Genomic DNA, 12,986 nt, shown 5'->3' on the forward strand with positions numbered 1-12,986 from the left:
TTTTGGATTTGGGAAATTTCTTAATCATCAAGCAGACATCAAAGATGTATGAAAAATAGAAAATACAATAAAAATATTCCTAAATAAAATTCCTAAATAAAAATATTTCTAAAAAGAAACATGAAATTAATCATAATAGAATATTTTATTTAACCCACTATACGAAAATATTATCATTTCATTATGTAATCAATATAAAAGATAATTCATGAGATATTGCACATTTTTTTTCACACATTTTTTTTCTGGTACCGTATGGGACTGCACAGATCTGGAGCTATGTTCAAACTGACACAGAAAGACTTTCACAATTCACTGTTCTATGAGCAAGCAGGTTACCAAGTTGTATATATAGCACGATCTCATCCCAACTTTATAAAAGTCTGTATCTGTGTGTTCATATATGGATAGAAAGTAATCTATAAGGGAGAGGCCAAAGGTAATCATAGTTATCTCTGATAGGCAGAATTACAGTTGGTCTCAATGTGCTCCTTTGTGCTATTTTGTATTTTCTAAATTTCTTTGCAGTAAACACTTCGTAGCAATGTTTTAATTATCAGGAGAACTATAAAGCTCATCTTTAAAAAAAAATAAAAGCTTTTCTTATTTGAAGTTATTACACTGATCCTGATCCTGCTAGCATTGTAGTCATTGCCCTATTTCCAGCCAATAGAAGGGATGTCCAAACGGTGTGCCTCCTGCCCATCCCCCACCCAGCGCCAGCAACTGTCATACTTACAGCCAATCATCATGATGGCCACCGCAAAGATTTTCTCGATGTCTGTGGAGGGGGCAATGTTGCCAAAGCCCACGCTGGTAAGGCTGGTCATAGTGAAATACAACGAGGAGATGTAGACTGAATTCTTACTGGGACCGCCTTCCCACTTCCCTGAGCCGGACCCGTTAAACTGGTAAGGGCTGCCAATGTCCATCGCCAGTTGGTAGAGCCAGCTGTTGTTGCGGATGGTCTTGGTGTCTTCATCAAAGATCTCGTAGTCCCCGATGCTGTACCAAATGCAGGCCATCCAGTGAGCGGCTAGCCCAAACACGCACACCAGCAAGACCAGCACGGCAGCTCCGTATTCAATGTAGTGGTCCAGTTTACGAGCCACTCGCCCCAGACGAAGCAGCCGAACGACCTTCAGTGAGCTAAACAAGCTGCTGATGCCCTGGGAGAAGAGGAGCAGAGTGTGAGGGCCAAGAACCAAAGATACTACTACTTCTTGCCTCCTCCCCACCTGGGCTGTTTCCTTCAGCATAGTGTATTTCCACAAGATGCAACAGTATGCAACCCTTTAACAAAGGTTTTAAAATACGTCACAATATGGAGAAATGCTCATACATATTTGTATAGTTATGCACTATATAATTAGAATTTTATTCCAAGATAGATGAAAGGGAGATTTCAATTTGCTTTTTTCTACTTCCATTAAAAAGCAGATAACAAAACAAACAAGACAAAATTAGAATTTTATGCTAATTTATACTAATGATTGTGATAAGTACACAAATATATGTGAGCATTTTTCATATTGTTACTATTTTAAAACAATTTTAAGGGTTATATAATATTTCATACTAAGTAATATGAAATATTTTAAGAGTTGTATAATATTTATTTCATATTGTATAATATTTCATTCTAATTACATACTGTACATTAGTATACAAGTATTTATGTGTTCAAAAAATGGCTAGGAAACACATGGAGAGAAATGTAAAATATTGATAGTGGTTACCACTGCATTGTCGAGTTACAGAATTACAGGAAATTTTTTTGTTATATTTATATATATTTTTGTTACACTTGAATATATTTACTTAATTTCTTAATTGAAATTATTACTTTTACAGTTAGAAAAATAAATATATTTAAAAGCAAACAGTTTTTAAGAAAAAGATAAAAATGAACTAAAGAAACAGCTGAGAAAATAAAGAACTAAGATTCTGTTTTCTCAGGAAAGTTGCAAATTCTTTGAAGCTACATCACTCCCATCAGGGCAGGGATTATACAATCAGACACCATATATTTAAACACAATCAATCAAGGGATCTCAGAGCTAGAAGGAAGCTTCCGATTTCGGCTGATCAAGCCTCCTGCCATCCTGAAGACCCAGCCAGGGTGGGTCTCTCCTCCAAATGGTGATTCTCTAAGGGAATAGCAGTAGTGAAAAGAACATCAGAGTAGAAATCTGGAAAAGAAGGTCTGAGACCCAAGTAAACCACTATCCTGCTATGTGAATTTGCACAATTCAATTGCCTCTCTCATCTAGACAATGAGGAAAGTGAACTAGAGGAAACGCTAACATCACCGCATAATTCCTATTCCAGAGCGATTCCAAGTTGTAGGGAAGGGAGATTTCCATTAGCTTTTCCCATGTCTATTAAAAGCAAATAAACAAGCACACAAAATAGAGACATTTCTTGGCACCACAACTTCGGACTCCCTTATACAGCAATAATCCCACAGCAGGAAGATGCCCTCTACCAACTAGAATGAATGACTTTACACTACTCTAAACACTGGACAGTTTCCAGGTCACTGCTAGTCTCTCTTGTCCCTGTTCCCTTCATAACAACCCCCAAGGGTCAGTTTATGTTACAGACAGAAAGACAATGTGTAAACACTTTCTGATGAGCCTGTATCAGAGACTCACCCAAGGTTGCTTCCTCTTCTTGGACACCCAGCTAAACTATGTCTCCCAGTCTCTTCCCAGCTGGGTGAGTCTCTGAGACTGGTTCTCAGCAATGGATAAGAGGCAAAGTGTGTGTCATTTCTAAGCCAATGCAGTTAAAAGTAAGTGTGCTTTCTCTTCCCCTTGGAATGCCTTCCAGATGAGGCTAGGGAGACCCTGAGACCAAGTATTAAAGATGGTGGACGTAGAGCATGGAAGAAGCCTGGGTCCCTGATTTTATGATGTGAATGAACAATGAAACCTCTGAAATAAGCCACTGAAACTTCAGGGGATACTTGGTACAGTAGCTATTATTAGCCTTCCTTGACATGTGAACCCACAGACCGTACATAGCACAGCCTTGTCAACAAAGACCAGAGATCAGGCTGCCACAAAAATTATTTTTGTTAAGGTGAAGGTGGGGGAGGTGGGATTTATTGCACCTTTTAAAAAATAAAACAAATAGGGGCGCCTGGGTGGCACAGCGGTTAAGCGTCTGCCTTCAGCTCAGGGCGTGATCCCGGCGTTATGGGATCGAGCCCCACATCAGGCTCCTCCACTAGGAGCCTGCTTCTTCCTCTCCCACTCCCCCTGCTTGTGTTCCCTCTCTCGCTGGCTATCTCTGTCTCTGTTGAATAAATAAATTAAAATCTTTAAAATAAATAAATAAATAAATAAATAAATGAATAAATAAATAAAACAAATAAACAACAGTTTTGTAGCCGTAAAACTTAGAACAGAAATAATCACTTCTTGTCCAACATACACCAGCTGATAAATAATAGTGGATTCTTCTAGGCCAACAGACTACATCCCCAGGGTCAGCTCATCTGAACTGCTAACTCTGACAAAGTTTATCTTCAGCATGTCCAGTACTCCTCTCCTGGGTTCCCTTTTCCCTCCACATTCTTTTCTTTTCTTTTCTTCTTTTCTTTTCTTTTATAATAATTTTTATTATGTTATGTTAGTCACCATACAGTATATCCTTAGTTTTTGATGCAATGTTCCATGATTCATTATTTGTGTACAACACCCAGTGCACCATGCAGTATGTGCCCTCCTTAATACCTGTCACTGGCCTATCCCAATCCCCCATGCCCCTCCCCTCTGAAGCCCTCAGTTTGTTTCCCAGAGTCCACAGTCTCTTATGGTTCATTCCCCCTTCATTCTTCCCTTCCTTCTCCTACTATCTTCCTATTTTTTATGTTCCATAAATGAGTGAAACCATATGATAATTGTCTTTCTCTGCTTGACTTATTTCACTTAGCATAATCTCCTCCAGTCCCGTCCACGTTGGTGGGAATACAAGTTGGTACAGCCACTTTGGAAAAAGTGTGGAGGTCCCTCAAAAAGCTAAAAATTAAGTTACCCTATGATCCAGTAATTGCACTACTGGGTATTTACCCCAAAGATACAGATGTAGTAAAGAGAAGGGCTATATGCACCCCAATGTTCGTAGCAGCATTGTCCACAATAGCTAAATTGTGGAAGCAGCCGAGATGCCCTTCAACAGATGACTGGATTAAGAAGATGTGGTCCATATATACAATGGAATATTACTCAGCTATCAGAAAGAACGATTACCCAACATTTCCACATGCTTTTCTTGGCTAAGAAAACCCCCCATATTAAGGTGCAAAAGACTGATGAGGGTAAATGGATATCCTCTCTCCAGAGTTGGTTTCTCAACGGAGAAACCAACCTCCAATAGTCGAATTTAAAGTACCCACAGCCTGGATGAAGCAGATATTTTGGGAGGCACAGGAGCCTTTGTGATGACTCAGAAATCAAACACATGTATGCAGCCACCTACTCTCCACCTGCTCCTAAGGAGGTTCCTGAGATCATCTTTCAAAGCAGTTCTACTCTGAAGCAGAACTTATTACCCAAGGCAAAACTGCCTTGTCATTTTTCCTCTCTCATATTTAATTCAAAGCAACATTTAAGGAGAACCTACTATGTACGCCTTGTGCTAATGCCACAGGGAAGAGGTTAAAATGATGCCGTCCTTGTATGGTGACTAACATACTATAATAAAAAATATTTTTTAAAAAATGATGCCGTCTTTGTCTTCTTGTTCAATGTTGTGGCTCCAGTGCCCAGCGTGGGGAAGAGGCCCTCTGAGTCCAGTGATGCCTTCCAGAGCTCCATTCAGCTTCTCCTCAAAGTCCCCCTTTCACCACTACATCTCTAAGATCCCATTCTGGCTGTCATTCATGGACATGGACGACTGGGCCTCTGGGACCTTTCTTATCTGCCTCCGTTCCACCTGCACTTCATCCCTCCTCCGTTCTCCATCCCCTCCCAGTGGCCACTCAACACATGCGACCGCTACCCAAAGGCCTGCTATTCTCTCTCCGTATACTCCAGACGTCTTGAACACCTTGCACAGTGGACGTACACCTGCATCTCTGCGCCTGCTCAGACGAGACCCTCAGCCCAGAAGGCCCAGCCTCCCCCTCTCCACCAGCTTGTACACTGTTATCCTTCAGGTTGGTCACTACGTCTACCCTAAAGCCTTCCATGACTACCCTGGAGTCACAACCACTCCTCACCCCTCAATGTGTCTGTGGTATTCTGTATCCATTACCAACTGAACACACTGCTTTGCTCTATAGTTTCCCCAATTACAGTAGATGCTACTTCTTCCTGAAGGCAGAAGCCATTTGCTATTCATTTTAGAAGCCTCCTGTATTGGGTTGACTAGTGTCCTCTCCAAATTCATGTCTTTCCCAGAACCTCAGAATGTGACCTTATTTGGAAACGGGGTTGTTGTGGGTGTGGTTAGTTAAGAAGAGGTCATACTGAATCTAGTATGACTGATGTCCTTATAAAAAGAGGAGAGCCAGACACACAGAGAGAAAACCAGGTGTTCTCTACCAATGCAGACCGAAGTGATGTGTCTTCAAGCCAGGGAACGCCAAGGATTACCAGCCGCAGCAGAAGCTAAGAGAAAGGCATGGAACAGATTCTCTCTGAGAGCCTTCAGAGAGAACATGGTCCTACTGACACTTTGACTTCAGATTTCTAGCTTCCAGAACTGTGAGAGAATAAATTTCTATTATATGAAGCCGCCCTGGGAACGTAATATAACTACACAGGATCAGCACCTTCTCAGAAAGGGGCTGAAACATTTTCTAAACAGAATTGAGAGTTTGGATTATTACAGAATTCTTTCTCATTTTAAGAAGCCTCTGGAATAATATAAAATAAGCACTTCCTCACTGTGTTATTTACCTGTGTACACTGATACTCTATTACACGGTTTTGTATAAGCTCTCTCCTATTGCACTAACAGCTGGAATTCTAGCTACTTAAAATCATTTCAAGCTATTAATTTGCATTTTTTTCTTATTTGCCTGAAGTTCAGTAGATGAGATAAATAGAATACTCCAAACTTTTTTTTTTTATTTTAGTATGCTAAAAACATGACGGTACCATATGGTAGAGAATCATATTTCCCCAGGGACTTCTTGTATCAGAAAACCTATCTCACACTCCAAATTGTTCCAGAAAGTTCCTTATCACAACCTTAAAATTATGAAGAACCAAGACTTTCAAGATGAATCAACATGGATGAAGGGACGGTGCTGGGCTGGCGAGCCTCATCACTGAAGCCAACAAGTACAACGGCAAGGAAGCCCTTCTAAATTCTCAGTAACCTCAGCTGCAGCGATACCGATGCCATTCAAATTTAATGGACATTCAAATTCATGTGTATGTGAACTATCAATTTTTACCTATTCACCCAGACTACATAAATTATTTCATTAACTTGGACTATACCTTACTTTCTCAAATAGCCCAATTCACCAACGTCTGGCTCACATTTTTTTTTTTCTGTCATAGGCATGGAGAGAACAGCACTAATGACAATGTGCTACTGAAAAAACCATTCAGTCTTTCAGGTCCTTGAATAGTTCCCCCAGGTGGCGACATGATGGCGTCCATAGCAGAATCTGTAGTTAACTTTATTTTTGCTGCATTCAACCTCACACAATTACTCTTCACCTGCATCCTCCTGCAGCTAAAGGCCCCCATCACATGCCTCCCTGTGAGTCTTCTGGAAGCCATCTTCATGTGTAAAGAAATTCCTAGCCTCAATGTCCTCCAGGACTGTTCCCACCATCTTCTTGCTTTAGTCGAAGCCAGTTCTCCCCGAGCACTCTGCTTTTCCCCATGCTTCTCCCGTACACCCTGGAGTCAGGAGCAGGGAGTTTTCAATCTCCACACCTTCACCTTCCAAACAAGAGCTGGGCGGCCCTCAAAAAGAAAAAAAAAAATTCTCTTCCTTTAAGATTCATGCCATCCAGCAACAACACCCCCTCATTACGGCCATCTGATTATTGACGGCTAACATCTGTTGAATGCTTACAAATATGCCAAAATTTAATCTTTCGCTAATTATCCCACTTATCAACTTCTTCCTTTCATCCTTTAAAATCTTTGCACCTGGATTTCCAGCCCATCTCCTGCTATCGGCATGGGAACGTTCAACATCCATGGGGAAAACTCATTCAACACTCCAACCCCTCTACTTCCAGTGACCTTCACCCCCTCTCCATGTCCTGAGTGATCATCATCAATGGAAACCACTCCCTCTCTGACGTCTTACACACCAGCATTAGACGCAATGATTACACGCTTCTGTTTCTCCGCTCTCTCCGTTATCCCCACCCAACCCAATCTACTCTTTGGCTTCTTTTTGATATCTTTTCTTTTCCAATCATTGACTCTCCAGATTTCACTTCCTTTCCTATCAAACTAGACCCTGTTACATAACTTACAGTACTCTCTCCTTACCTACCAACAACCTTTCTCCTTGCCCTCTTGTCAAACCCAGCACTGCATGAGATCCAACAGCAGGGAAAGAGCTGCCATTTCCATTCTCAGCTGGGTCCCTGGATGCTTCTCACCCATTCTTTTCCTCTTCCTTGAACAACCCTTTCTCCCCTTCACATCGATAGATATTCCAAATCATCTCTACTCTTTTCAAGATCCCACCTGACCTGTGCCATTCTCATTCTCCACCAACATTACCTCCCAACTCACAGAGAAAGTAGAGGTCAATAGTATCAACTCTCCCTCTACACCCCACCTCCACAAATACAAGTATGTGCATTTTCACCATCCTTCCACACTGCACCAAAACCCATTCCTCCACCTGCTCACGGACATCACCCCATCAACTATCCACCCTCCTCTCTCTCCTCTGCCTTTGTCTTCAAAACCTCCCTCCCAGGGACTAATTTCTCTTTGACTATAATCACACTGCTGTTTCAAGATCTATGCAACTTTCCAGATATATCAATTTTCCTCCTCTTCCTAATATTCCTTCCTGAAACCATAATCAACACACAAAGGCTCAATTTCCTCATTTCCCACTCATTTCTCAACCCACTGCATTAAGATGTCCCATTCCCACCACTTCCCAGAATCTACTATCTTGAAGGTCACCAACTGCCTTCTAATTGCTATACCTTCAGCATTTGGCACCTGCTATGGACATTTAACATTCTTCATGGCCATACATTGTCTAAACTGTCTTTCTGCATTTGAGGAATGACCACCTTACAAAGCAGAACTTGTCTCCCATCCCAGAAGCTGAGGATAAACACAAATCTTCTTTCTCCAAACTTCATTGCAGCTGAAGTGTGAGCACATGATCTAGAATCTACCACCAGAGACACCCACCCCAGTGACTGAATAGTAGCTAACGGAGAAACTGCGCAGGACCCTTTTTCCAAGAGCATGGCAGCATCACCTAGTTCCCAGAGATAGCAGGTAGTTGTTCCAGAATTGGTTCCCAGGCTCCACTGAAGGTGGTATTAGCCCTGCACACTGCACGTGCATGTCCAGTAGCAGCGTGATTTATTTCACAGGACCAGTTCTGCACTGTGATTTTCCCAGATAGTCTCCAAATATTTTTCTGGGCTTTCCAAACACTCTCTGAGTACCTAACATCCTTTTAATAAACTTTATATTCCTTATACTTGCCAGACTTGAACCCTAACTATTACAACAATGTGGCCATGGACTGTCCTCCTTCGGTTCCCACAATAACTCTTTCTAATTATTCCTAATTAGATATTTAATATTAGATATTGAATGATTATCAAAAAGGCATTGTCTTTGGCCTTTTTCTCTTCTCCTTATACCCCTTTCCCTGGCAGCTGTATCCATTAATGTGGCTTTAACCACCATATACATTAATAACCTACAAATCCATCTTTCCAAACTAGACATTTCTCCCGACTTTAAAACCCCTAGGAGCTTGTCGGTGGGATATCCCATGAGTTCCTAAGTTTGACACATGTAACCTCCAGCCCATCTCCTACTCCCCAGTGTGGAGAATGTGCCCCAGGTCTACAGTCTCCCATTTGAAAAGCTAGGTGTCATCATCTCAGTTGGCTACAAGAACTTTTTGTAACTGAATTTTTTTTTTAAAGAGTGATAATAAGGCATATCAGTATTCCGATGCCTAATTTTGCTGCCGTTGGCTAAAAATAGAAAACAAGGAAATTTTCTTGTCTATTTATATAACATCTCTATAAGTATAGATAAGATACTAAAAATATTGACTGTCCCAGGGAGAGAGATTCTTTACTGTATATACCCTTTTGAATGTTGTACCATGTGAATTATTGTTTTTCCAAATTTTTTATTAATATTTTTTATTATATTATGTTAGTCACCATACAGTATACCCCTAGTTTTTGATGTAAAGTTCCATGATTCATTACTTGTGTATAACACCCAGTGCACCATGCAATATGTGCCCTCCTTAATACCCATCACCAGCCTATCCCATTCCCCCACCCCCCTCCCCTCTGACGCCCTCAGTTTGTTTTCCCACATTTTTTAAAAATCAAGTTATAAATATAATTAAATATAAGTTTAAAAATGTGACACAACCCTGCTTAGAACCACTCAATGGCTCCCATTGCCTTCTAGATAAAATTCTATTCTTTGAGCAAACAAAATCCTTTGTAATTTGGTCCCCAACAGCCTCACCTCTCACTGCCTCCCTCCCAGGCATCTTCTGCTTTAGTCCTATCAAATCATTTGTGGTTCAACAATCACACTGTGCATTCATGCCTTTGCATATGCTATTCCCTCTGCCTCAAAACACTATTTCCCTGGTTGTCTGCCTGGGAAATCCTTACCCATCCTTAAAGACATTTCTCAACACCCCAGTGGTAGGATAAGTCACATATCCTCAGCAACTATACAAGCTATATGCCTTTTAAAATAAGTATTAGAGGGGATGCCTGGGTGGCTCAGTTGGTTAAGCGTCTGCCTTCGGTTTAGGTCATGATCCCAGGGTCCTGGGATCAAGTCCCGCATCGGGCTCCTTGTTCAGTGGGGAGCCTGCTTCTCCCTCACCCTCTGTTCCTCCTCCCTGCTCGTGCTCTTCCTCTCTCTCTCTCTCCTTGTGACAAATAAATAAAATCTTAAAGATAAAATAAAACAAAATAAAATAAAATAAGTATTAGAGTGGGAGCACTTGGGTGGCTCACTCTCTTAAGTGTCCAACTCTTGATTTTGACTCAGGTCATGATCGCAGGGTCATGAGATCGAGCCCCACGTGCTGAGCACAGAGCCTACTTACAATTCTTTCTCCCTCTCCCTCTGCCCCTCCTCCCCTGTTCTCTTTCTCTCTAAATAAAAAATAAATAAAGTAAGTATTAAAGTGAACTCAAACTTATTCTAATAATAGCACTACTCTCTCATCTGAATTTCAATCTGCTTTCTTGACCTGTAGAGAAAGGAGTGTAGGTACAGTAGCACCCTCAAAATCAGAACCAGATGTCACACACAGAAGCCGAATCCTCTCTGCGTAGCTGTGATGCTTAATTTTATGTCTCAACATGACTGGGACATAGGGTGTCCACACATTGGGTTAAACATTATTCTGGGTGTGTCTGTGAGGATGTTTCTGGACTGAGATTAACATTTGAATCCATAACAGAATAAAACAGACTGTCCTCCCTACTGTGGGCGGGCCTCTCCAATCCACTAGAGGCCTGAATAAAACAAAAAGTCGGGTAACAGAGAATTCACACTCTCTGCCTGACTGTTTTCAAACTGGGACCTTGGTCTTCTCCTGTACTCAGATTAGAACATACACCACCACCTCTCCTGGGTCTCTAGCTTGCAGGTGGCAGATAATGGGACTTCTCAGCCTCCATAATCCTTGACAGTGTTAACAGAAGAAAGGTCAAGAATGGTGAGCCTAAGACTCAACACACAGTCATCTCTCTGTGATGCTTCTCCCTGACACCCACAGACAAAGTTCAACATGGCCTCCAGATTCCCATGACTGGTCCTTGATTCATTCTTTCAACAAACACTTATTGAGCACTTTAATATGGGGCACACATGATTTCCAGCACTGATGACAGACCAGCGGCAAACCAGACCAAAATCCTCACCCCTCTGGAACTTTCTTTCAATTGGGAAAGATAGATGATAAATAGAATAAGTAAAATAAATGGTATAAGACAAAAAGATGAAAAATTAATCAGGAAAATGAATATAAAATGTAGCAGGAAGAGGGGGTGATGTTCAGCATTAAACAGGGTTGTGAAGGAAAACTTCCCTGAGAACTTGGCATTTAAGTAAAGGCCCAGTGGAGATAAGAATGTGGACCCAAGAGTATCTAAGAATCTAAGAGCATCTAAGTATCTAAGCATGTTCCAGACAGAGCAATCGGCAAGTACAAAGGTCCTGAGGCATGAATGTCACAATGTCTTTCTATTAGGCTGACACAGCCCCCTGAGGTCACGAAGCACATCTTTAGTAAGAGTAATAATTAGCATTTGTTGAGTACTTACTAAGTGTCAGGCACAGTAAGGACTTTACAAGGATTACCTCACTTAATCCTCATAACCTTGGGAGGTAAATACATTATACACCCAATCCACAGATAAAGAAACCGATGTTTTCATTTGTCCAGTATCACACAGGTAGAAAGTGATGGACCTAGAATTTGAACCCTGATCAACTGACTCCCCATAATAACTCCTTGCTCTAATTTCCCACCATTAAAGTCCTAGCCCCTCTCAGTTGCTCAATACATGCTTACGGAGTGGAAACCTACACTGACGCTCACATGAAGACCTTGGGACCGTCGCAAACCTAGTGGTCTGGCATGAGGATTTACTACTGTATTAACAGAGCTCGGTGTGTTTGTTGTCTTTAAAACAGAGATGACTTCGAGAATAAATGTTCCATGATGACCCCACCACTCTGAGAACTGCAGATCCATTTCAACTACCTAATGCAATAAATTGGCTTACCAGATCTTACTGGAAGTCACTCACTGAAGCTTAAACACAATTTGCTTGCCTTCCATTGTTTCAACATTGTACTTTCAGCTTGTTGAATTCAATTCCACAGTCATTTCCTGAAAACCTAGTGCAGGAAGACACAGCCAAGAGCTACCAGGGGTACAAAACCAAACATGCAATGCCTTGTCCTCACGATGCCTACAATCAGGCACAGAGAAAACACAGCCCGAGGAAAAACACAGTGAGCAGCAAATACAAGTCAGCTGCTGCCATCAAGGCTGAATTCCCACGAGGCCTGTGGCTGTACGTGGAGGATGTAGTTGCTGAGTTTATCCCGTTCCTAACCAGGAATGGGATAGCCTGCAACCTTGCATTTGTTTAATCCGATAATGTATCCAAACGACACATCTGCAGACTCCACAGAAAACAATCATTGAAAGAAGTTAAGAAACATCGCTTAAAACCATCCACCTTCCTTCTGTTGGCAATTCAAACCTTGAAATAAACTGTGTGTTCAGCTGCAACATTAAAGCATCAAGCTCTTTTTCTTGCTAGGCACCGAAAATTGAAATCTATCACTGGCCAAATAAAATTGTAGGTCTACAGAGTAGAGAATCTGGCTTTGTCAAGCTATGGCTTTGTCCTTCGCAGAATCCTCATCTCAGGTTTTCTTCTTCCAGGGAAGTGAAATGAATCCAAAGAGCCCAGATTGTACTTTCTCTCCTACTAAAAGAAACAATAAATACACATTGTGCTTACAGCTGTGATATTCCTGCAGAATTAGCCATGCCCTTAATTTGCTTTAAGCTGACCTGTTTTAAATTCTCAGAGACAACAGCATGTCAGGGTCCGGTGTAGGTGAAAATCCCAGTGACTTTCGTGAGGGCTGTGTATGTAGTTTTCAGCACTGGGGCCTGAGGAGGACTTTGGTCCACTTATCACTGCTTGGCCAGAGCTCTTGATACGGAACAGTGCTGACATTATGAAAGCATCACCTCACCGAGTGGCATGTGAGCAC

The 12,986-nt window shown here is 41.5% G+C and overlaps 1 protein-coding gene across 1 annotated transcript in view; it reads right to left on the bottom strand.

Annotated features, from left to right (window-relative positions):
- The window catches only part of KCNH1 (potassium voltage-gated channel subfamily H member 1), a 337,006-nt gene that overhangs the window by 215,991 nt on the left and 108,029 nt on the right, over positions 1 to 12,986 (bottom strand). Inside the window, exon 7 of the mRNA XM_087866022.1 lies at positions 740 to 1,169. Coding sequence (XP_087722148.1) covers positions 740 to 1,169 — 430 coding nt within the window. The remainder of the gene's footprint in view (positions 1 to 739; positions 1,170 to 12,986) is intronic.

This window comes from Ursus americanus, chromosome 2, assembly GCF_024610735.1.
Source record: "Ursus americanus isolate L20-20 chromosome 2, mUrsAme1.1.p, whole genome shotgun sequence".
NCBI classification, from domain to species: Eukaryota; Metazoa; Chordata; class Mammalia; order Carnivora; family Ursidae; genus Ursus; species Ursus americanus.